Genomic DNA, 26,197 nt, shown 5'->3' with positions numbered 1-26,197 from the left:
GTCGTTAATCCGATGGGGACAGTTTTGGTGGTCTAACAGGTCTTGCATGGTCGTTAGGAGTCTTAAATTAATCTCAAATTTATTTCATTATACATATTTCTTAAGAAGCCTGAGAAAGAGTATTTTTCTTACCCCATCTTGAGTCAGTATATTGTCATTGTCATAAAAACTATGAGATAAAAAACAGTCATTTTATAGGAGAAGGAAAAAAGTCCTTAAATCAGTTAACACTTTAAACTCTATGAGACCGGCACATCAGCCCACACTTCAAATCCTAACTCTGGTAACCATAGAAATTATACCTGTACATATTAATAACTGAATAATAAACTTAGACTTGAAGGGGTTAATGTAACTTGTGTGCTGGACCATTTTTCACAACTGATGCAATATAAACCAAAAAAGCAAAAAATAAAAACCCTCAATGATTTTTTAATGCTACTGATTTTCGACTATGGAAGACAATATATCAGTAAAATTTCAAATAGGTTGCTTAAAAGAAATATGCTTCTTCTTGTTACTGAGCTTTTGTTAGTTGCTTGTATAACTGTATATGAATTTGAAATGTCTAACATACAGAATATCCTGCCACTTCCTTTACACCTGGAACAGGGAAGTGGCGAGTTCACATCATTTATAGCATGTTCTAAAATCACAGTGTACTGCGCTGTATTTACACATGAAAGCGTATTCTGGTACACACGTCGCATTGTCTGATGTACATGCTTTTAGATGAAGTCTTAAATCAGAGGAATATTTCTCATAGGTGACCACAGAGCATACGCTTCTTATAGACTCCAGTCCGACACAGAGGAGATAACGCATGCTTTCATCTCATACAGCCTCACTGAAATGGCCAATTAGCATCTCATCAGTCATTTTATCTCCTTCAAGCAGTTTCATCAGACTATTAAAATGAGCATTTCTGTATACAAGTCAACCATTCTGCTGGGCACAGCTGTCAAATATTGTGGACAGTTGCAGTTAGATGCGTTTATATTAGGATGTATCCTTTACATATTTCTCCGACATTTCAGTTTTTAGGTTAAACAGCGGCCTTTGAAATTAAATACAGTTTTACAGGAATAGTCCAGCTCTTCTGAACTTAAGCTGTAATTAAGGTGTAATTAATCCTAAGGTACGTGTACTTAAAAGTAAATAATTTATAATGGACAGCCTATTGTGTGAAACATGATGGAGCTGACAAAGAAGGAAAAAGTAGTACCTAAAAGCATTTACAACAATAAAAATGCAGCGCTGTTACCTGAGCCACAAGGGTTCAAACTAAGCTTGAAACAAAAAAAAAATGTATTTGAAACCATCAGCAATGCACAATTAGCCCACTACAAATTACATCATTTATACAGACTGTGGTGTCATTATTCATGGTAGCCATGGTAAATTTTAGTTTGTCTTAATTAATTGTCCAGTACATTAGCTAGCAAGATATGCCTCCCCCCCCCAAAAAATTGTGTTTAGAGCCCTTAAGAGTCGGCCCTGACCATACTTTATAGAGAATGGTCATGAAAGCTGAAAGACTTCAAAGGAAAGATGCTGAGGCACTGTGGGAAATGTACTGTTCTGTAGTGTTCACAATGTTTGTGTTGTACACTACCAAAATTCAAAGTGAAAACTGGAAACTATAACTTGCGCCTTGACTTTTTATCCCCTCTTGATTATAGTGGAGCATGGCAACATAATACAGGTGAACATACCCCAGGTCCACTGACACCCATGATACTTAGTAAAAACAGAAAACCTGTTCATTTGAAACACATTTATGATAGAAGCCAATGAGCAGTAGCTTCAGAAAGCCACTGGATTATTCCTTCAGATTAGTTTTTGGATAAATACCAAATGTAGTTTTCTAAATGTTATTTAATAACCTTATGAAAGTCTCATACTCATGCCTTGACTGAAAAAGAAGTTAGCATTTCCTATAATAATTTAAACAAATGTACAGAAGATTTAGACATCAACCCGAAAGTTCTTTCAGAGTTATGCATAACTGTAGCCACACTTCAGTGTGCCATTACTTCCAGTTTTCAGCTTTTTTGTGACAGTTCTACATGTGATCAGGTAAACATTAGACAAAAATTCCAACTGACATTGGCAAGTTAATCAGCAATATATCACTGTTGTCATATCAAAACCTCAAACTTCATTTATTTCATTTACACTATTTGAAACAGTCTGCTGCCTTTACACTGTATGAACATGTGACCCAATACAATTAGTCCAAAATGTCCCGCAGTAAAAGCTGTTTACATTAAGACTGCTTTTTCCTTCTCCTACAAAGCTACCATTTCGAAGATATGAGGTTGTTACAATATTTATGATCATAATTTGTGATGTACTAGTACATGATCTCACAATACTTTAGAACTAGTTTGAGACATGAAGAAACTGCACTGGTGTTAAGCTGGGAGTTTCTGGAAGCCTATTTTAGATGAAAGCAAGCTGGTCCTTTCATGCTCCATTGGAGTATATGGGCGATATCTCTGTGCTCCATGAAATGCAGCTAAAATCTTTGCGGACCACCACAACAAAGTACAAACTAGTTGAAAAGCGAGCTATTTTGTTAAAATTAGTTTAGCCTTGAAGTCATGGTAGCACAGCATGCATCTATCTGTTCTCAAGCTCACCGACATGCTAACTGGACACCTGCTGGGAGACCTTCAATGTTTAAGTGTAAAAGGCAGGCTAGACAATAACTTTCAACCATTATACATGTTCTCACCCACATGCACTCCCTCGTGGTGATGTCTTGTATCAGTGTCCCTTCATGTTCCAGTTGATGACACTCTCTTGATCATCTCGGACACATTTGAGTGGGGCCCGAGGCCTAATTTCTGCTGATTGGCTGCAGATGAGAGACTCGTTCCAGCACTGAGACCTAATTGGCTGCAGATGAGAGAATGGCCTGGGTCCTGAGGCATCATTGGCTAGAATCCTGAAAGATGGCCCAAGGGGCCTGGTCATGTCCACTAGAGCCGGCCAAGATGACATTTACAAACAGTATCGATCTGAAGACCAGTCGGACCAGCAGACTACCAGACCACGCAGGCACATAAACACATACACAAACAGGCACAATCAGGCCAGGCCAGTGCTGACGGAATTAACTAGATCGCGGCCATATGCCAATGTGTCTCCCTAAGTAATCAAACATTTGAGCTGTGTAATCTGATGAGCTGTGTGTGGATGGAGAGTCAGGACAAGTGTCCATGAACAGACTTAAAAACAATGGTTCTTCTAGGGTTCTTAAGTAAAGAAAATGGCTCTGTATAGAACCAGGAACACTCAAAGAACACTTTGCATGAATAAGTGGTTCTTTGCATCTTTCAGATTGTTGGAGAATATATTGTATATCATTCTATATAGCATCAAAAAGGGTTCTTCTATTACAAGCTTGACATCATAACAATAGAGGAACACTTTTTGGTGCAATATACAACCCTTGCCTGAAAGTGCCTGCCAGCTTATGTTTTACATTCCTTATCATCAGTCTAAAAGAAATGTCATGAGGTGCATGGCATTTGACTGCTTCTTATCAAACAAACTGTACGGATAGGGATGTTTATGGTCTTTGCTATGAATCTATAACATTTTCCATTCACGTATCATGTAATAATGTTGTCCATAAAAGGAAGCTTTAGGAAGCTCCTTCACTTTCCTCATGATCTTGTCAGTGTCATTTAGAATGTCAATAGATGCAACTTGCACATTTTTGTTTTTGGAGCATTAATATGTAAAAATAGGTTTTTTAAACTTTATATTAAAATATACATAATGTAATGTCTGAATATTTTTATCTTTAACAAGTTAGTTCTTTAAACATATGTTCATTCATGCTTACAAATGCATCATTTTTTGAAAGTATATTGAATAACCTAAAGTCTTACTATTTCTAGAAATTGCCCTCACTGTAAATCTTTGGCTTATCAATGACCAGTTGGTATATTAGTCAGGTACGCCATATCTGTATGTGTGATTGGAGAAGTATTCATAAAACTGTGTCTGTGTGTGTGTCTGCTTATACACAGTATATCTCTGTTTCTTTCATTACATTTACAACACGGATAAGCACACTTTTCTCACAATCCTTGAGCTCAGTTCTTCCTGGCAAGGCAATAAATTATGCATTAAACAAAATGTTTGTACAAAAACCCATTGCAGGTTTTATCCCATCCCCAAATTAGCTCTGTTTCGGCTTGGGAGGAAACCCTCTGATAACAACCCGAAACACCATTAACATTTATTGATGTATTTATACAAAATGAATTCGCAAGTGCTGATTCAATTCAGGAGCAAAAATAAAAACCACAAACAGAAAAAAAATAACTGGATTATCAGTGCTAAGTGATGAGTGAGGTTTGTAACATTTTGTAGGACAGAAAATACACGGAGGGAGGCGTACACATGCTTATGCGCACACACAAACACAAATTCACACTCACACATCCTTACACACAGCGTTTTGAAGTGGTGCATTGCGCGAGTGGGATTGCGCTTGTCTGGTAATCCAGTTTGACACTATGGAGGTATGCCGCCTGCCTCTCTCAATCACCAAATAATTCCCTCTGCTGAACACACACACACACACACACACACACACACACTAATACGCATCCAAACACAGCAAGACTGTCAGAGCTGGAGAGGAAGATTTAAGTGGTATATTCCTTTGCTCATAAAATAAGCTCAATTACACAGATACACAAATACAAGCGTACATGCAAAGACAAATATACAAAATTGTAGAAATGAGTCCAGTTATGTGCAGACATGCACACATAAATTTAAAAATTCTTGGCCAAAACCGAAATTCAGGGGGCACTTGGCTGAAAAAATGACAAACAGAAAACAATTCATATAAAATAAATGTACTAAAATTATTTCAGTACATAACCTACAGTATATGTCATGTAATCCACCATCCTCACCGTCAGAGAACTGTTGGTCAGACAAGGCAATGAAGTCCATACTTTTTTCGGTTAGCCTTGCACTTTGGCTCTGGCTGTGTGAATTTTTTCATCATTTCAAAACTGTGGCTACAGATCAGTGTCTGCATGCTAGCAGTGACTTTATTTTCTGCTCCTGTTGTTTTACTGTATTACTCAGCGGGATCTTGTTTCCTGTTGTCCAAGTATCAAACGTGTAATGAAGAAGCTCTTAAGTGTTTGAACATGAACAGAGCAGAGTAAAAAACAGCATTTTAATCCTATTTCTCATTTACTCACATTCATATTTCTTTTAGTAATAAACATAAATATGTATTAATATAAACATTAGATTTTGACACATGTGCAGTAAGCCTGTTTGATCTCTGTTTTGTGCTTAACCATTAAAATATCCATTAAAATATTTCTCCTGCGGTGCAGCCCTATTAACCAGCATTGCTTTTTTTTTTTTTTTTTTTTTACACACAGCTCTATGAGCTGAATGAAGTTGTGTGTGGGCCTCAGGTGTTGGCCTTTCACTCAGAGCCTTTATGAGGGGTAATGGAGCTGTGCCAGACAGTGCAGTTTCACAGAGAAGATTCTGCTAAATAAAAGGGAGAACAAAAGGAAACAAAAGGGAAGAAAACACCACCTGAAAGAGTCAAGTAGGAAAATCGCAAAGCAAAAAAACTATGAAAGTGTCACAAATACACATATTTTCAAATACAGTGTCATTTTTCATTCTGATGTGAAGACAACACCTGATTTTCAATAGTGAATCTCAAAACTCACAACCCCAAACAAAATCTATGAGTAAGTTCAGAACAAAAGCCCAGTCATTTGAGCATGAATGCAAGCACAGAATAAGCAAACTTCAATTTTGTTGATTTTTCGTTGTACTATAATTGTTATACTCAAAACAGCCAAAAAAAAACTTGTTTTGTATGCTGTGCTCGTGAAAAATGCTTAGCTAACAAGCTTCTAAACAGTTATATGTAGATATATGTCTGTATCATAAATTCTTCTCATAGGTCTTCAGAAAGAGGCCTGACATGAAGGCAGATTTAAATCATTCTACAAAAAGGACTTCATTCTACAGCTGTTTTTCAAACACGTCTGTGTGATCAGTTAAGAACAACATATTTTGTGTGCCTTCTAGTACTACCAGCTATCTGACTTAACACAGGAAGCATGCTCACATTTTTAATACGAGCATATGGTTTGATTACATAGTCCAGTATCAGAAATATGCTATATTCTTGTGGTTATATTCTGACAACTTAATGTGTTAAAACAGCCAAAAAACATTACTCAAAGCCTCATTTAGTGACAGGGGAGGGGCTGTCCATGCAGTTTCTTTATAAATAATATAATAAACACACAAATCTAGTTAGTTATGTGTGTGTGTGTGTGTGTGTGTGTGTGTGTGTGTGTGTGTGTGTGTGTGTGTGTGTGTGTGTGTGTGTGTGTTGGGAGGCTTGTTTGTGCTGTTAGTACATTTCAGTTTCAGACTTTCTTTCAATATCCTGCCTTCCGCCCGAAGACTGCTGGGATAGGCTCCAGCATCCCCCCGCGACCCTGACGGAGAAGCGGCTTAGAAAATGGATGGATGGATGGATGGACTTTCAATGATGCACAAGTGGTGCTTAAATCTCAACACGGCCACTTCAACACAAACACGTTCAAACGTGAACCTGAGAAGATCTGGACTTCTGAAACAGAAAAGTTCTTTGCATCATGAAAGAGTTCTTCAGAATGTCCTGTAGATGGTTCTATATAGACCTTTTTAGAAAAGGGTTCTATACAGCACCCAAAAGGGCTCTTCTACGTAGAACCATCTAAAGCACATTGTCCATCTATCTGAAGAACCTTCTCAAGAGGCAAAGAATCATTTAATCATAAAAAAAGGGTTCTTTGAGGCTTCCTGGTTCTTTATAGAACCATTTTCTTTACTAAAAACATTTAAACCACCTTTTCAAGAGTGTACAGTAGTCTGAGACTCAGATTCAGTGATGAAACAGTGCAAATAAGGATGTATTCAAATGGGAGCTGTGGGTCGAAGCAGATATCTGACGCTTTTTAATCAGCATATCTGCCAGTGTCAATACTAATGCCCACACATACAAAGTGGGCAATGTGATGGCATTTTATCATTATTGTGATAATTTATGTTACAATATGCATTTCTGAGATTAACCACATTTCATTAGAAAGTGAGCAAAATTTGTCCTATTTTATTTGGATTTAATGCAGCACATTTTAAAAAACACTGAAAAAGAAACACTGTACTTATAAATGCATTATTATTTTTATAGCCTTTTTAGCATATGGCATTACAGGTTCTATTTTGTCTGAGACAACTTATTAAATCTCAGAAAAACAAAATATGACTATGCATATTGAATATTGTGAAAATGTCTTTAATATAATCTTTTTGCCATATCATCCACCCCTACACACAGACACAAACAAATTCTAACTTATTCATGTATGTGCGCAGACAAGCAGCCAAGTTACCTTTTGCTGTGTTTTCGGGTCAGTTTTGCACTCAGAATCAAATTTTTGGCTTTAGCTTTATTAAAAGATGATTACAATGAAACGGTATCACTGCCATCTCTCACTGTCAGTTAGTACAGAGCTCAGTTTTTATCTGCCATCTTTTTTGGTGATTATGATTTAGATATGTTTCTGAGGCTCGCGGCTCCTGCAGGTCACACTACAACCTCTCAGGTCTTATTCAAAAGCCTCAGCCATTTTCATGAGCTCTGACAGGGAGAAAAACAGTGAAATGAAGTGTGTTATCACTGAAAAAGAAACTCTGAACTCTGGCTGGTTTTGAAAAAGAAACTCTGAAGTCTGGCTGGTTTTGTGATTATATACATTTCCGTGCAAAAAAATGCCCAAAATGACAAATCTTGCAGACAACCTTTTATAGAAAGAAGGGTCAATATTGTTCAAACAGACTTCAAAGAGGTGAGAAACATGGCCAAGCTGGTTTGTGTTTAATTTGAGACCAAATGTTCTTAATATAGTTTAAAACTGTAAAAAACATGATTTTGGGCTTGGCTCATTTTTTTGCATGGGTCTGTCTGCAACTACCACAGTATACAAAACCCTGATTATTACCAAAATCAATTAACAATAAACATGTTGAAAAACGAACATATGCTAGACTCATAAATTTTCTTTTACTCAGTTTATGTGCTGGAAATGACCCAAACACACTTGCTTAATATATACTCACTTCTTCTGACTGTATTTCAGTAAGGCTTTAGCCAGTCCAGTGTCTACAAAATGAGAGAGCAAGTGCTCTACTCACACAAGCACAGTACATAATAAGCTGTTCACTCATGTGTACATGGTGTTCATTACAATCAAACCAACAGAACGAATAAAGTCCAACAATAAGCAGAGCTGAAGATTTGACCTAACCAGTTCTTTCTCCTGGTTTATGGTTAGGGTGCAATTTTGGCCAATACCAATGCCACTATGATTACAATATCACTGCACGTTCCTAGACGCAAATGCAAATGATTTAACCGGATGTCTTAAATATTTTTAAAACATGAAAAACTCTACCTAGTAGGTATGTAACTACGCACATATTTTTAGGTTTAGTCTCAAGATTTAATATGCTCTTCAATATTCTGTGTGTTACGTACTGATCTAAATACTAAATACTACACAGATTGGTTTTGCTCACAAAAAGAATTTTATTTCAAAACAAAAGAGTTAAAAGTAGCATGCTCTTGTGCAAAAAGATAATCTTACAGAACAGATATAACTGTGTAAACAGAACGGATGCAATCTCGCACTGGCAGTGGTTTCCATGGTAAATGACAGAGAGACAGAAGAAACCACTGGACTACTTTAGGGAAAAGAAAGTTATCAGGAATAGGATTCTTGTTATCTATCAAGAGCACTAGAATTAAAATTATTATTACAGTGTGACACCAATACCGCGATAGACAAAGGGACATCTAGTAGTGTTCTCACCCTAGTGAAAAGTAGTGTGCAAGTAGTGTGTGAGTGGGTGATTGGGGACAAGCCTGTTGTCTCATGGTATCCATGTGCTGATCTTCATTTGGCCTTAACGAGGAACAGCTTGCTAATTAATTACCCATGACCAATGGGCAGGGGGGTGATCCCATGCTCGAACGTGATTGGTTGAGGTGGAAGCAGGCCATCACTAAGCCCTGAAGGGATGAAAAGATCCTTTACCCAAAAACCTGCTCCTCAAGCCTGAGATACAACAATCAGTGCATATGTGTGTGTGTGTGTGTGTGTGTGTGTGTGTGTGTGTGTGTGGATACATTATGTTCATGTAGCGTATGCAAACAGCATGTTCTGACAGTGTGCATACTAGTGGCAAAGCAGATTAGATGCTTGGTCCCATTTTTCATATCCCCTCACCAGTCTACCTTTTGTGTACTGATGAAGGGTGGAATGATACAGTATTAGAAAATGTATTTATTAATGACATTAACTAAGAATATAATAAATCAGATTAACTTTTCTGGAAACTTAAATATCATCAAATACTCTAATAATTTGAAATATTTGGAGAATATCACAATATTGGGGTTTAACAATACTGCTCAGCACTATCTCAGGGGTATTAAAGGAAGTGAATGAGTGATTCTAACATTGGGCCTCACTCACCAACTGGGTTCTTAAAACCCACTAACACAGTTTTTACACAAGATTCTGACATTCACCACTATGCTCTTATGTGCAATTTGTTCTTTAAGGCCACAGAGGTGTGAACAACTCTATGGTTTAAGAACACGCCATGAATTTGATGCGCACCTTTTCTTAAGACCATCATTTGGAACAGTTTAAATCACTGCTAATTAAAAAACTACATAATGTACGCATAGGTTATCAATATTAACAGCAACTACTGAGACGTTTAAACTATAAAGAAATATATACTAAACTAGCGCTTTAATATGTGAGCATGTGTCAAGATATATGAGCCATGTCTAGAAGAACAGTGTCAAAACTCTTGAGGACTGGTGCCAAACAAGGAAAAACTGCCTCAGGATGGAGGAACCAAGGTAGCAAGTTGAAGCTCCCTGACAGGGATAGATGGACATTTGTAACAGGACAATTACTGGAAAACAATGAAGAATAAGCAATAAAATAACTGTAGAAACCAGTTCCCACTATTTTAAAAGAATATTCTACTGTTTTTCAGCCTAATGTCTAACTGTCCCATCTGCAGCATATGGATGATTACCATGGACAATAATTGTAACTGCAATAACTTCCCTACACTTGCAAAAAAATAACTCATTCACTCAAATTACACTTGTGGTAGAGGCTATATGAACAGTTTCTTCACCTGCTTAGTAGCTGCTATTATTTCTGTGTTTATAACGCAGATGGAGAATATGTGGAAAAACAGCAGTCAATGGATGATATATTGGCATTTTTACATGACTCAAAACTAGGGCTGTTTGGTAAGGGCCAAATATAATATCATGTTAAATATTACAAACAAGATATGGCCTGAAAACATGATATGATAAAACACATATTTCCATGTGTTGCAGAAGGGGCTGTATAATCTTACCCAAAAGAAAATGGCATAAACTTGACAGACTGCATTAACGTCCGCGATTTATCAGAATCCCTGCAGAATATTTTGTAGCACTATTTGCATAGCGAAGCATTCTGCAGGATTACTTCAAATTACACTAGGATTTTAAAGAAGTTAAAAAATAATATGCAAGAACATTTTGTCTTTTACTCCTTTTTATCCAAATCTCAATAGTTTTTTTTTTGTGAAAAAAATGAGGCTTACAATTTACAATATTTGCATTTGTAACATGCTATCCAAGATGTTGGGCCTGTCATCCTTAAAGAACAGTCCAATACCCAACTAAAAACTGCCAGCATTATTGGCAAAACCCTCCATAACACATAGCTTAATAAGCCACTATAATTATCAATTGTCAAAGACATTGTGTGTGAGCTAGTCATAGTCCCTTCAGCAGAAGGAACAGAGCCAGGTTTTCCTCTAATTGTTATGGAGGTGCAAACAGGTGCACATTAATAAACTGATAAACCATCACCACAGGTGATGCAGACACACACAAACACACACTCACACACACGCTAACCTAAATCCCCCCTAATTGGTTGGTCAATGTTGTTAAAGCCGCATGGATGAGCCCAGTTCAGGATAATGACCTTCATGTCCATCAGTCCATCTCTCCCGCTGACACGAGAACACACACCATCGATCAGAAAGAACAGCTCATCTCTAGCTCACACACACACTAACAAATATACAGGCGCTTTGTGTGCACAGTCATGAGGAACATGAGGAAAACATCAGCACGGCAGCCGCAGCTCGTTCAGCATTGTAAAGAAACTGTGCTCTTTCTTGTGTCCCCCCCCCCCAAAAAAAAAGGAACGGCTGCAGAAAATGTCTGCTTTGGTGTTGCTTCGCTTGTAACTTTGCAGAGGATGGATACGGTGCACCGTGCAAAACTTCTCATAATCGCAGTATTTGAAATGGTCCCCCTGAGGGAGCACTTTATAGAACATTATTAGAAGGAGCACTACAAAGAACACTATTACAGGGAGCACTATACAGAGCTCTATCATACGAGGCACTATATAGAGCACTACTATAGGAAGCAATATATACAACACTATTATACCGAGCACTATACAGAACACTGTATAGCTCTCACTATTATCTATAACACCATTACGGGGTAAGACTAGGGTGCACTGTATAAAACAATCATAGGAAACACTGTATACCCAACAGTATTAGTGAAAATTCTACACAGAACACCACTACACATTTAAAACACACTGATAGAGGAATCACTACATGGAAGACATTACTATTGGGAGCACTGCATAGAAAGCTATTACAGGAAATACAATATAGAATACAATTATTGAGAGCACCATGTAGAACACACTACTTTAGGAATCACTACATAGAGAACATTCTACAGAACCCTAATAGAGGAAACACTTAGAGAACACTTATCAGATAACATTCTACATAGGACAAATCAGGGTCACTTCACAACAGCAAAGAAATGACTTCTGGGTGGATAACAGAGGTAGTGCTGCACTGATACAACAGGATTTAGTTCGAATCCTGAGACAAATTTAACCAAGACAGAAAAACAGAAAGCTTTTCTAAACTGACTTTCCCAGGTCAAAAACGTATTAATACTGATAATGTAACTATTAAGGTGCACCAGTCACAGACTTCCATTCTAGTGTAACAATTTAATGGTCTTTCTGATCATTTCATGTCTCTTAAACGCATCCCATTTGACTAAATGGCTAACCTTCTAGTTAGTTAGCTTACTTTATTGGCTGACATGAAACATCGCACTACACCGCACACGCACTCACATTCAATTTACACAGAACCACATGTAGAATCAAATAAAGCTTCATTTTTATTTGCCTGTTGAATCCTCTAGAATTCACAAAGTAAGATTTCTAAAAATAGCAATCAACACATCAAGATACCATCCTGGACTACATTCTGATGCGCATGTCATGATCTTCATCACGCAGTAGTGCTTAGCAACATCATTTTCATCTGATGGAAGCTTAATTGCAGTTGGCTTTAGCAACAGGTGTTACAAACACAGAGGGTAGCAGCTGTACTTGCTTTTGAAAGCTGCAAAATGGGAAAAATGTAAGTAAAATGCTTTACATACTTTGGTGCATTTGCCATTACAGCCTCAAGCACAAGATTTTACCACTATTGATGATGTTTTGTCCACGTTTCATTTATTAAATTTATTGTAAAATTATGACATTAACTGAGCTTTGTCCACTCTGTCCACTCTGGTACATTTGTCGTTTATCAGGGTAAAATCTATGGAAATGTGCCCTCAAAGGTACAACAGTGGTTTTAAGGTCAAAATGTGTACCTTAAATAAGTTTTTTTTTCCCTAGATGGAAAGTACACCTATTGCACCTAATGTTCTAAAACAGAACAGAATTATAAAAAGCCTGGAGACGAGACGGGGTGCGTGGAGACAATACAACCCTTATACCCTGTCTAAAGATAGTGAGATGTATCCTTGAGGGGTTCCACCCCAGTGAGAAGTGTGGTACTGCCCCAGTGGCAGTTTACTACGTTTACTTCTGAGAGCATATAGACAACCTTTATGTGCACAAACACTCTGATTTGATCTACAAACACACTTTGTAATTTCTTTTTTAAAACGCTATGAAATGTACATATAGATCAACCATAATGCACTGAAAAATCAGGCACTGAATACAAGTGTCCGTAATGTAAATAAAGTGAAAGATAAAAATATACTGGTTTAGTATGTTTAAATTTATTTAAATGTGTATGATACATTCAAAAACTAGCTATATATTACATCAAGATAACTGTGTCTCTCAGTTTACTTTTGGCAGAAACGGTGCTGATGCAATGTATTTTAAAGATGGGAAAATGATACCCACACAGTACGAATCAAACATTTTTTTAAAATGTTGAAGCAAATTCAACGTACATTGTTTTTTAAACGAAGTACAGGTAGGAGCGCACTGGATGTTCTCCACGGTTTTGAGACACCACTACAAAATGGAACACTTCTGAAATAGCGCACTAATGGCGTGGACAGGGCGCAGTTTGGCTGTTGCCACAAACAAGAGGCAACAGTTTAGAACACTAACAGTTATGTCACAAAAGGGCTCCGGCATTGCCCCTGTGTTCCGTTGCCACGCCAACCCAACTTCGCGTTGCCACGCCAACAGAACCTCGAAGTGATGCTGGGGAAGATTTGAAAGACGTTCTCGCTCTCTCTTCCTTAATCCCTCTGGTGCCTGTCAATCAAAGGCGAGCGTGACTGGCAGCAGTGCCGACCCCACTGAGCAAGGGTAAAGCAAATCTGTCACCTTACATTAATAAGCAAAGGGAAGTCAGAAGGCAGGGACACATCATCAAAGATTTCAGGCTAGCTGACGAGTCCTACCCCCTCACACACACAGACACACACACACACACACACACACACACACACCGCCTCCGTCCCTCAGAATGAGTTCATTAGTTCTGTGGAACACAGCTTTGAGAAACAGAACAAGGGATGAGAGGGCAGTGCATCCTCCCTCTCTCTCTCTCTCTCTCTCTCTCTCTCTCTCTCTCTCTCCCCCTTTGTTTCTAGTTAACCCACTTAGTTGCGATGTCTGGACAAGACTATGGGCACATTACTCAAGCTTGAAAGAAGGCAGCACGACCAAGAGCAATTTGGGAGAACGCCTGCAGAAGAAGACAGTTAGGCTCTGAATATCACACACACACACACACACACACACACACACACTCGTGGCCACATATTCACCAATTCATTCAACAAATAATTCGAGTTCCAAAAGAACGGAAGATGGCACTGTGTTAAAGAGACAGATGGAGGGGTAGAAAGAGAAAGTAAGAGAGGCATAGACAGAGAGAAAGCAAGACGAAGAGACATAAAGAGAACAAGAGAGGGAGAGATAGAAGTGGGATACAGATAAATAAAGGGGGAGGACAGATGAAGAGAGCACTAGAGAGAGAGAGAGAGAGAGAGAGAGAGAGAGAGAGAGAGAGAGAGAGAGAGAGAGAGAGAGAGAGAGAGAGAGAGAGAGAGAGAGAAAGCAAGCTAGAGAAAATAGATAAACAGAAGAGGAGTGAGTGGGGGGGCAGAGTGAGAGGTGAGAGTAACAGAGGGATAGACAGAGTGAGTGGGTGAGTGAGAGACAGCAAGAGAGGGATTATGGTGCGCATGTGTGAGACAGACAAAGAAAGAGAGAAAGAGAGAAAGAAAAACTTTTGGACAGAGCTAAAGAGATGGACAGAGAGATACAGAGAGAGAGGGGAGTTAGAGAAAGTGGCTCAAGGAGTGAAGAAAAGTGAGTGTGTAAATGGACAAGAGGAAAAGGACCAAGGAAAAAAGGAAAGAAGGGCTCATTTCTTACCTTGAACATTGCCAGCCCGACTATCATCCTCTCTCCTCAACTCTGGCATGATGATGTGAGCTGGGTCTCCTCTCTTCCTCTCATAGCCTCGGATGGAGGGATGACTGACTGATGAAGCAGCGCGAGGGGGTCCGCAGAGGGAAGGAGGACAAGGTTTGGTGTGAACGGGTGCTGGATTCAGACTGCAGCAGTTTGGCCTTACTGTAGATCCAGATGGAGGTTTGAAAGTAACAGATGAACTGAGTCAAGAAATTAATTAAGAAAAAAAAGTCCAAAATATATGAGTCACCACGTCATGAATTAGACCAAAAAAAACACAACTAAGAGCACGAAGCGGGAGGTCTCAGCTCTTTCAGTCACTACATAAATAAAAACACACTGACTGTCACACCTGAGGTCTACATCTCTGTAGACATGTCCTTCATAAAAAACCCCAACAAAAGACACACAACTGGCCTCCTAAACACACTTCTGTCCGTTAGCTTCTTTCTGCAGTGATGGAGTAAAAAGGTTCGTTTTAAGGAAAATCGGAGGTTTCTTCAGCTCCTGGGTTTGTGAGGTTCTTCAGCTGTCAGTAGTTTTGTGATTTCCACCTGCGTCGGTCTCCTGATGGCGTCACTGGAAAAAAGGCGGGAAAAAAAGAAACCCGTCAAATAAGCACGCGAGCAGAGCTGGAAGGAACACGGGGTTCGCTGTGCTGAGCTGAGCTGAGCTGAGCTGAGCGGCTTGGTTCTGGTCGGTTTTACGTTCTTTTCTCACCATGTCCTGTGATTCCTCAAGCAAAACGCAGCACCTGTTGGTTATTTGAGGGCATATTGGGGTAATTAATGGATATCAGTGAAAAAGATAAACTCTGGTTTGTTCCAGTTCAGTCCATTCCATTCATGTCCGCAGTCGAACGGTTACATTTCAGCTTGTTTGAGCTCAAACATGAAGAATGGCTGAAAGGTGAGTTTTATGACTTATTTTATCATATTAAACTCATTCTTTTTGTCATTTCACCAAAACGGCAGAACAGAATCCAGGCTTAACTGTAAATAAAAGTATAAACTATAAAATAATAAGAATAGGTACTATTAGAGGAGCACCCAAGGTATAGCTTTACAAAACTTCACACCAATCTGAGCAAGTTCTCAACAAGTTCCTTATCATACTAAATATATATATATATATATATATATATATATATATATGTGTGTGTGTGTGTGTGTGTGTGTGTGTGTGTGTGTGTGTACATATATATATATATATATATATATATATATATATATATATATACATACACACACACACACACTTTTTTTTTGCTGTGGTTGGAACAAAACCTTGCATCTGTTGCCTGTTACTCTTTACATTATGTCTAAATTTCATGATGAATGCACCAAAGGAAATGGTACAAAATGACTTGGACAAAAAGTCTGGTTCCATTGACTTTGTATTGAAGTAAAGTAGGTTTTTCCCTTCTCCTGTAAAGGTAGATATAAGGTTGTTGTTTTTTTTTTCTACAACAGCGAAATGTACATTGTAGGCATATTACCATATAACACTCATATGATGTGTCATGACATCTGAATCCACCTAAATGTGATGTAAAACCCCGCAGTAAAACTATTAGCTGTCAGTCCAAATACAATCTGGTTGAATTTACATATTATGGGAGATCAGTTAACAGGAAACATTTTAGGAAACTCAGTTTAAGTAAATGTTCGCTGTATTCTTTCTAAAAGAGCTCTAGAAAATATTGCACAGGCTCATTACTTTCAGTGGGAAAATTGAATGAAATAACAGCTTTATGGTTTAGTGCCTGTAAGCTGAACATCTCATTACTTGAGTCCACCCTGTTTAGTCTGTGGCCTGGATGTTCAGAGTAGAGTCCAGTGATTGACTGTTGTGTTTGCTTTCCGAACCCACAGAGAACACACACAAACATGCACACATACAATAAATGGGTGTTAGCATGTCTTCTTGTGTTACTTACCATTCCAACCATTTCTGCAGTGTCTCAATAATGTCTGGGTGATGTTGGGAAAGACTGGACAAACAGCACAGAGAAAATACAAGAAATGCAAGAGAGTCTCCCCTGACATGTCCGTCTAGTCGAATCACAGGCTTTCAAAAGACGTGAAAAGTCCTTGAAATTCAAGAAAAATTGTAAGTAGGAACGTGGAACTGAAATAGTAGCTATATAAACCTGATAAACCCAACTGGCATGTCACTTGAATGGAATGAAACCAAAAAAAGACAGAAACTAAATGGTAACCAGCAAACCATAACAGGCAAAAAACAGAATTAGAGAAAGAGGAAAGTGACGGTTTGAGCAAGAAATAGATAGATGAAATGGAGAGGTACTCCTAGTTCTGTGTGATACTGCTAAAATTCAGTATCACAGTGTTTTCCACATACATTACAGTATCAGATATTGTTTAATTTTGCTTTAATAATGAGAAAAGTGTTTCTGAAGTTAATACGTCCACGTTTCCTGAATACTGAGACACGGATAATGTAAAATAATGTCTTGCAAACTTAACATAGCTTGTTTTGATTGAGCTGTTAAAATAATAGCAAAGGGAGCTTATAATTTGCACCACATTTTAAATGCTAACCACACTGAAAACATACTTCCAGAACAGAAACTCTCTGTTTATTTAGTGTGTATGTATTCAAGACTTTGCTTTCAGAGCAATCTGAAGCACCCAGTAAATTACATTACTAGATACCATAAGTGAACAAAACAGAATAAAAAATGTAAAAGCTACAGAGACAGTACTTCTAATCGAGTAGAATGTTATCATGGATATAATATTATCCAACAATACCTCTAAAACCCAAAATCAATATCACACTGTGACGCCAAAACCACTGCACTGTTATTAATTGCATCTGTATATTACCCAGCACTAATCCTCACGTTTACCATATTTAGTCTATTTTTACCAGGTATAGGGACATTAAACATGCATACAAAAGTGCAAGATGTTAAATGGAGATACTAGATGCATTTCTAAATAACAAAATAAACTGAAATATTTATGAATGAATTAGTGAATGGATGGAAAAAACTTTGTTGTTGTTTTTTTTTTTCAATTCTTGAAATGTTTTTTGTTCCCCTGCCATCTGGGACACAGAGGCTTTGCACGTCAGCTGATCGGGGGACCCGCGAGAGATGGAGCGAGGAGGGAGGGGGAGGAGGAGAGGAAAGGAGAGGGGGATGATGATGAGGAGGCCAGAAAAAGTGTAAGCTCGCCTCCCAGGTGGTAGACGGGGCGGAGGAGGTGAGGGTGTGGGGGGGTAAATATGAAGGACTGACACATGAAAATTAAACACCCAATCAAAAGGGATCTATAGCAGTAGAGAGGCCAAAGCCAGCTGTGAATGATGAGGGGAGTATGAGGAAAAAAAACGAAAGAAAAACACAGTTCAGCACGCTGTCTGATGAGTAGATACTGAGAAGAACTTCACACCATTTCAGACATTTGTTCCAGAAGGATAATGATACTGAAAACTAGGGTCAGAAATTGAGTATGAACGTTGATGAGGTTAGTGTCTTTCATTAACTTGAAGCAAATGGTTAACAGTTTTGTAAAACAGGCTCCATAAATACATAAAACAAGCTATTTTTGGTGTCTCAGGCTGAAAGCCTACCTAAATGAAGGCAATCTCTGTTGAGTGAATGCCTACATAACATCTTGAGCAAATGAAAGCACGGCTTCGTGTCTGCTTCTGGAGGCCTGTTGAATTAAACGACAAACTGCTTCACACTGCAGTAACAGCAAATGCCTTTACTTCAGTGGGTGTGGTGATGCCTACATTTAGGCCCAAAACAGAGACTAAAGATGGACTAATGGACAGGACAGAATGAACATGTGGCTATTTATATTTATGTGGTGACTATATGCATATGTAGCTTCAGGCCAACTCTGTGCATGTGTTTCAGGAGAAACAGAATGGCCCTGGACTGGAGACCTCTTCACTTAAAGGACTACATAGAGAAAATGGAGGGACCTTTGTGGGGATGGACAGTGAACAGCAGTTGGAAAGATGACAAAGTTTGTTTGTTTGTCCATTTGTTTCACGCGTGCAAGGCGTGTGCCAAGGTGTGCTCTGAGTACACAAAGAAAAAAGGGACGCACAGGTACACACACACACCCACGCACACAGACAAAACAGGTCGGACAGACACTAAACAAGTCGTTGGAACCTACCTAGAGGAACTTTAAAGCGTCCAGCAAAAAAAGTGAGGTGGAAAAAAAGGGGGGCAGGCAGTGGAGGAGCAAGAGAGGGAAAAATAAAAGGAAAAGGGGAGGAAAAGAAAGGGATGAGACAACTTAAAGGAGGAATATGCTCTTTTGTTTTTGTGTCCAACTTTTCATTCAGTGAGCGGCGGAGCGTTTTCAGAGGAGACGGTTACGGAGAGAAAGAGAAGGGGGGCGATGGTCCGAGGAGAGATGATGGAAAGGAGGGCCGGGTGATGGAGGGGAGAAGTCGGAGCAATAAAAGAACCAAAGAAACGAGAGAAGCCCCTCTCTTCCCCTTCCTTCCTCTCTCCAGAGCGGGTCATAGGTAGGCGAAATTGTACACCAGGTAGATGGAGAAATAGATGAGCAGGCAGATGACGGAAAGAGCGAACAGGTGGAAAGACGAGGCGCCTGCCAGCACCACGATGAGGAAGAAGAAAAAAATGAAACGAAAGAAAAAAACGAATACTCCAGCGCCTTCCGTCTTCTCTCTCGTTCCTTGCTCACTCTCTTCTCCTTTAGGGGGGATCGCAGGTGATTGAGGCTTTTTCTCTCTCAGTTCACATTCCTGTTCTTCTCATCGTTTGCATTCCTCTCTTGTTTTCCTTCTTTTTTTTTCCTCCCCTGTATTTTTTTTCTCCCACCCTCTTTTGGCTTGTCATAAAAGAGTCCTCCGTTTTAGAGTAGGAAAAATAGCCCTTTTCCATGAACAGTGAGTGAGGCAGGGGAAAACTGGAGGAAGAGGTGCTAGCGGTTGTGCTGTCTGCCTATGAATGCCACAGCAAGAGTCTCTCTCTCTCTCTCTCTCTCTCTCTCACCCTCCCCTCACCAGTAAAAAAGCGAGGGAGTAGCAGAGAAAGTGAGAGGTTGAAGGAGAGAGTGAGGGGTCCCTCTGCAGGTTTAGAGGGAGATTGAGAAAAGGGGTAGTGTTAGAAGAAAAGGTTCATAACATGCAGTGCAGAGTAAAAGTGTGAATTGGGTTTAGAGTCTGATATACAAGACATTTAGCTCCCTCCACTGGTCAGGAATGAGCTTTTTTGCTGCAAGTTTCCAGATGCTGCAGAATTCAAATGTAGTTTTCACTAACTTGATGGTTGTATCTGAATCTCCCATTTTGGGTATGAATGGATTATTAATCTCTAGCTGTTAATTTAAAGGCTTATTACTTAGCAGCTACTAAAAACAAGGTGACATTCACCATTTCAGTATCTTTCAAAAAAATCAAACCTCCTGCCACTGATTTAAATAAGAACAATTCTACATTGACAGACAACAGGCACAGAGGCGTGGCAGTGCATGACAAATGGAAAACGTTCAACAAACGTTCAACTTTTGAAAGAATATGCAACCATGCGGTAACCAGTAGAAGACAGTTTAGTGCAGGGCTTTAGTTAGTCATGTCAAAATTGAGCAAGATGGAGGAGAAACAGTCACTGCTGCCAGCTCCAGAGCTGTTTTATGTGTGCTATATTTTCTTTTGGTCTTGTGCTGTGCTGCTTGATAGTAGTTTTGAGACGTCATGAGAGGACATCTTTGGGTAGGAGCATGTTGCTTACTAGCTTCTTTCCTCTGATTGTACTAGGGTTGCCAAGCCAGCCTGTAACGCCGGGGGGAGCGAGGAGGCGGAGGCATATGCGGAGATAAGCGAGTTTTATTATGGGCAAATCCAAAATCAGGGTCAAGACGGTCCAGGTTTAGGTAACCAACACAAAGAGCATGAGGGACAGACATGACAAGGAACACAGAAGTCCTAACACTTAACAAAAACTCTTCAAATAATACATATACTACACACACAAGCCTTACATCAAACAGCACATACAAACATCAAACAGTACAAAGACCTGTGAAAACAAAGGGCAAACACGGGGCTTATAAAACACAGGGATAACGAGGGACAGGCGGAAAACAGGTGACGACAATCAGGGGCGGATTCACAAAACAAGGGGCCGGACTAGGAAACCAAAACAAAGAGCACTAGACCCAAACAAACACACATGGATTGGACTGGGAGGGGCCAATCGTGACACAGCCCTGTAAAATTTCTAGACAGTCGATCAGTGTTTTGGTGCTGTACTAAACTCAAAGAGCAGACAGATGTCTGTTTAGCTATTAAAATTAATCCTCTCAGGTATCGCATTGCAATGCTGCCTAAACATTTCACCAAAACTGCACATTTTTAGAATAAATGTCCCTACATTGAGGATAATCTGAACATGACAGACCCATTCTTGTATCCATTCAGATAAAAAGATACAGTTTAAACTTCATAAGAAACGTCTGTAGCAATAACATACAATTTATTCTTAATGAGCTTGGTCACATCCACCTGAGCCTCACATTGAGATGCTACTGAAGGCTTGATGAATCAAATCAGGTGTGTTAAATGACATTTATAAATAATTAAAAGTTGATCAGGGTCTGTTATCAACAAAACAGGAGTGTGGAACTCCAGTCCTAGAAGGCCAGTGTCCTGCACAGTTTAGTGAATTTTGTGCTCTAACACTCTTAGGCCTTACAAATGAATTTAATAATGGTACAAATTCATTTAATAATGTATATGTTGCTTTGGCTTTCCTTCACACTGAAACCACTGAAAATGCTCCCAGAAAACCGCATTTATACAATGTAGCATGAATAGAGGAAACCAGAGACTTGTAAAAAGTAGCTGATCTCTATGGACCTAAGATTGACTCCTGACTGGAGGACAAGTTTGTTCAAATGTTGTTGTGAGCGTTATTTGTTTTGACCATTCTTTTAGAATTGAGCATAGCTGTGTACAATATTTCCTGCATATAAGAAAAAGCACTTTGTGTTCATTACCTTACGACACACCTTTGCAAGCTCTATGACTTGATTTTATCACTCAGCTTAGCCACCTTTGCTGGCATGTGCCACAACAAACCACTTGTTGGAAACTGGGAACTTTGTGACTTCAACAGTATATGCATGCTTAATAAAGCTGTTTATGGCCTCTGTGTTTCAGCATAGATGGATTTTTTTAAAACAACCTAAAAATGCTTATTTGAATCAGAGTTGTTTTTTCAAATCACAAAACATGATTTCAGCACTCACCTGATTTGAGATTGACTGAGCAGACTGTACTGACATGCCACAGTTTACTAATGTAAGCAATGTGACACATTTAAATCTCATGTTTAAAGCTATAAAATATAACATTTCATTGTATCTTATTGCAAGATCGAACACTGCTTATTAATAACATCACCATTTTTTTCAAATAGTTTTCACTGTGTGTAAAGGATTATGGACGATTGATGGTCTAGAAAGATATATCATTGGGTTACCCAGAAACAAAGAGTTAATTTCTTGGCCACATTGAAGAAATTCTACTTAAGGAGCCAGCCTTCAGTAACGGCCAAGAATTGTACATTTCTGCAGCTACATCCTTGGCTTTTATAAAGAGGCGAATTGCTTATTGAAGCTAGTGATTAAATGCTGAGTTCAATCAGGTGTCCTTGAGCAGGTAAATCACTGAACTGTTCTGGACACTAGACTTCCAGGACTGAAATTCAATGCCCCTGAGAAAGACCATTAAGGCTTTTACCACATAAAATGTCAGAGTGAAAGCACATTGCAAAACAATCAAAAAATGTCTTCTTTAAATATTTTTAAATTTAAAAAAATCACTGCTTGCTTCCTAGCGTATGTCTTACTCTGTTTTCTTATGTGTTCTGTTCTTTTTTGCCTAGTTTCATTTGTTCTCTTTCTCAGGAACTCTCTCTGATCCTGGCCTGATCTCATCCTCATCCTCTTTTGATCCTTCCTTTTTTTTGGCACCTGTCGTCCTCTCTTGTCTCAGCTCAGACAGTCCGCCTCTTCCACTCATTCGCTTGTCCTCTCAGAAAAGAAAATGACAGGAGGTGGGGTTGATAAGAGATGAAGGGATAAAGGACTCTGTCTTCAAGCCTAAAGTTTTTCTGTTTCTGGTCTGGTATGTGGGTTTGGTCTGTGTGTAAGGTGGACTATATATATCACACATCACTGCCTTAATTTGATGGGTCTTATTCAGTTTGAGCCTTTACTTTGTTGTACAATTCTAATGGTTACAATAAAAGCAAGCACTGTTAAGCTCTTAAAACCATCATTCCAAGAGATCAGTGCCAAATAGACATGAACATTTAGATTTTTTTATCCTGCATACCATCAGCTACATATTGTTCTGACCAAAAAAAGTTTTCCTGCCTCAGTAACCATTTTTATATTTATGTGCAAAATAACAAAGCAAAAGTGAAGAATTATTACAATTAATTTCAGATATATGCTTTTATGTTAAATTAATAAATGTTAATATGAAAACAGATATACTTTTGACCTATATGGACCTGTAAAAGGCCTAACGTCTTAAAAATAGTTTTGTTTTCCGCAAAAAGAAACATTATTTTAATGATGAACTTCATTCATATATTTAACCTCTTATGCTTCAGGGTATAATTTGGTTTGTCCATCTGAATTCACATGACCACATCTTAAGGCAACTTATTCAGTAACTGCATGAAATAAATGCAAATTTTTGTTTTATTTATTTATTTATTGTAAAAGCTCCCCTCAAATTAACAGAATGTGTTTTATGCTCATACATATTGCTATATGCTTGCAATTTACTGTTGAAAGCCAAAAATCTCAGATGTTTGTATTATTTTATAAAAATAATTTTTACACAGCAGATCAGTGAAGAGACGCCATCTGTTTATAGTTTATATCCCAGATTTTTTTGAGTTCCTTTTCTTTTATTATAAGGGTTTAAAATTACATTACACACCTTTTTGACAGGGACAACCATATGACACCCACCTTTTGAATGTAGCTTATGAAATATCAAAGTTGTGAAGAAAATGATGAAGTGTATTTTGGAACCACCAGTGGTTCAACTGAAAAAAGTATTATTGACTAGTATGATGAAGCATTCCCTTTGTTATGATAAATTATGCCACAATTCACCTTTCTTGACCGTATCGTGGTTCTCATCAGTTCTTCTAGAATGCTGAAAAACTTTATATATCATTAAAAAGCATTCAGATCAAATATAAAGAGCCTGCAAACAACCTGTGTATAACAACTGCACAAAACTGCACAGTAACAAGTAGCTGCCTCATGTTTCTTATTAAATTCTTTATTTTACAGTAAGAGCAGAGTGCAAACTAATGTTGGAAAAACTTTTCCTCAGGCTTCAGGAAAACTTAATAACAAGAAACTATATCATGAAAATGTCTGAAATTATAATGAAGTTCCACCCACTCTTACTCCTGGCCAGTTCAAATCCCAGTTGTAATCGGGTAAAGGAGCGTAGATGTGAACACATGACATCCTACTGACACCTAGTGGTGAAAGCTGAATATAGTAGAATTCTATTAAAAAGACCACTTGGTTCTTCTGCAGACACATAGTGTCGGGCAGTGTGGTGGAATATGGAGCAGACAGACACAAAGGGGAGGTAAAAGGTCAACATGTTACTGCGAAAACGTGTTTTTGAGCAAGGAAAACAAACTGTAGCTCTCTTAGACAGTTCTGTCATATCTGTCTAAACATAAACCGTTCACAAAATTAATCAAGTGAAACTGTTTATTTCATGTGTAGTACATGTATACTGTACTACATGTAGGGTGTAGCATGGTGGTCACCAATTACGGACCTGGAGATCTGCTTTCCTGTGGTGTTTAGTTCAAAGTCTGCCACACCTGCGCCAGCTAATTAGATGGAGGATATAACAAAATCCTACAGGAAGAATCTCCAGGAGGGTGGAAGGGGACCTCTTGCGTAGGTATTAGTAGTCAACCAATATACAGTTTTATAAGAGTTGTTGAAGCCAGTTTATAATTATATGATGTATGCTTTTGTACAATGTATTTATTTTTTAAGTAATACTTCCTTTTCAATCAAATTCCAGTAATTTGTATCCCTCATCAAAACAAGGAGGCACTTTACTAAGAAACCTTAAGAAGTTTGGAAGTGTGTGTATAGATTAAATATTTTCATTTATACACCAACTTTCAAACTTTTCAGTGTCACTTACACAAGGAGTGTTTGTTATCGAAACTCCCGTCCGTGCTCTAGACAAGTAAAAATCTTTTGCAGCAGTTAATTCTGACTCCAATTACAATCTCAAAAAAATGAGAACTATTCACATTGTTTTCTGAATTTTGAGCTTTGTCATTTTAATTAAAAGTGCATTTATACTTCTGTTCAAGATGTTTTGCGTACCTGCATCATTTTTAATTGAAGTAACAATACTTTAGTCATGGATCCGTTTTATTTTCTTTTGTAATGAAACAGATGTTTAACTCACAGTGAATTCTCCTCACTGGTAGATATTCAAAATAGAATTTTGTTATATACAATTAAATTAAAATAAAGCATAATCATATGTATTGCAGAATACATTAGCTATTTATCAATATCTGCTTAAGTTTTATATTTTATACAACATATGTTCTTATATGTAATATATATGTATATCACTGTTGTCAAAAGAAAACCTTGTATTTCCAAAATACTAACTACAGAAAAAGGAAAAAACCTATTTTTCTTTTAAAGTAAGTCAGCGGAACCGGACTTTTTTCCAAGTAATTTTAGGCCGTTTCTTTTGGTCCAGTCTTCATGAAATTTACGCACAATGTAAAGGGCAACAGACATTTTCAAATTATGTCAAAAACTGAAAAAACAAAAATGGCGATACGAGGTTTTCTTCCAACAGCAGCGATATACATGTATTACATTCAATATGTATATAAATATGAAACTGTTGGTCACAAAGGTGTAAAAAGTACAAAGAAACTGTACTTACGTGAAAGTATGGTTACTGTTATCTCAAGTACAATTCTTAATAACAAGTGCAGGTATGGAGCCAAATACTTGCAGAAGTCAAAAAGTAACTACAGTGGTACAAGCTGATCAACCCCGACTACTAAGTTTCAACTAACCCTTTTTCAACAAATTTTAAATTCTTATAAAATTGAAATACACTGAAACACTAGGGTAAATATGATATGGTAACATATTGTGACAGGCATAACCACTGCATAGCATAGCATT

General features: G+C 38.2%; 1 protein-coding gene across 4 annotated transcripts in view; it reads right to left on the bottom strand.

The window, feature by feature from the left end:
* The window catches only part of grin2bb (glutamate receptor, ionotropic, N-methyl D-aspartate 2B, genome duplicate b), a 143,004-nt gene extending 123,094 nt beyond the window's left edge, over positions 1-19,910 (bottom strand). For 3 of the 4 annotated variants that reach the window (XM_037543379.1, XM_037543380.1, XM_017699105.2), the window contains exons 1-2: positions 19,112-19,910; positions 14,910-15,527 (exon numbers count right to left, since the gene is read on the bottom strand). In XM_037543379.1, coding sequence (XP_037399276.1) covers positions 14,910-14,936 — 27 coding nt within the window. In that variant the 5' untranslated portion in view covers positions 14,937-15,527; positions 19,112-19,910. Of the gene's footprint in view, positions 1-14,909; positions 15,528-16,887; positions 17,914-19,111 lie in introns of those variants that run through there. The other variant, XM_017699103.2, reaches the window with a different exon arrangement.
* Between the last annotated feature and the right edge of the window lie 6,287 nt (positions 19,911-26,197).

Source organism: Pygocentrus nattereri, chromosome 12 (assembly GCF_015220715.1).
Source record: "Pygocentrus nattereri isolate fPygNat1 chromosome 12, fPygNat1.pri, whole genome shotgun sequence".
Lineage (NCBI taxonomy): Eukaryota > Metazoa > Chordata > Actinopteri > Characiformes > Serrasalmidae > Pygocentrus > Pygocentrus nattereri.
This window is presented reverse-complemented; position numbering and strand designations above follow the sequence as displayed.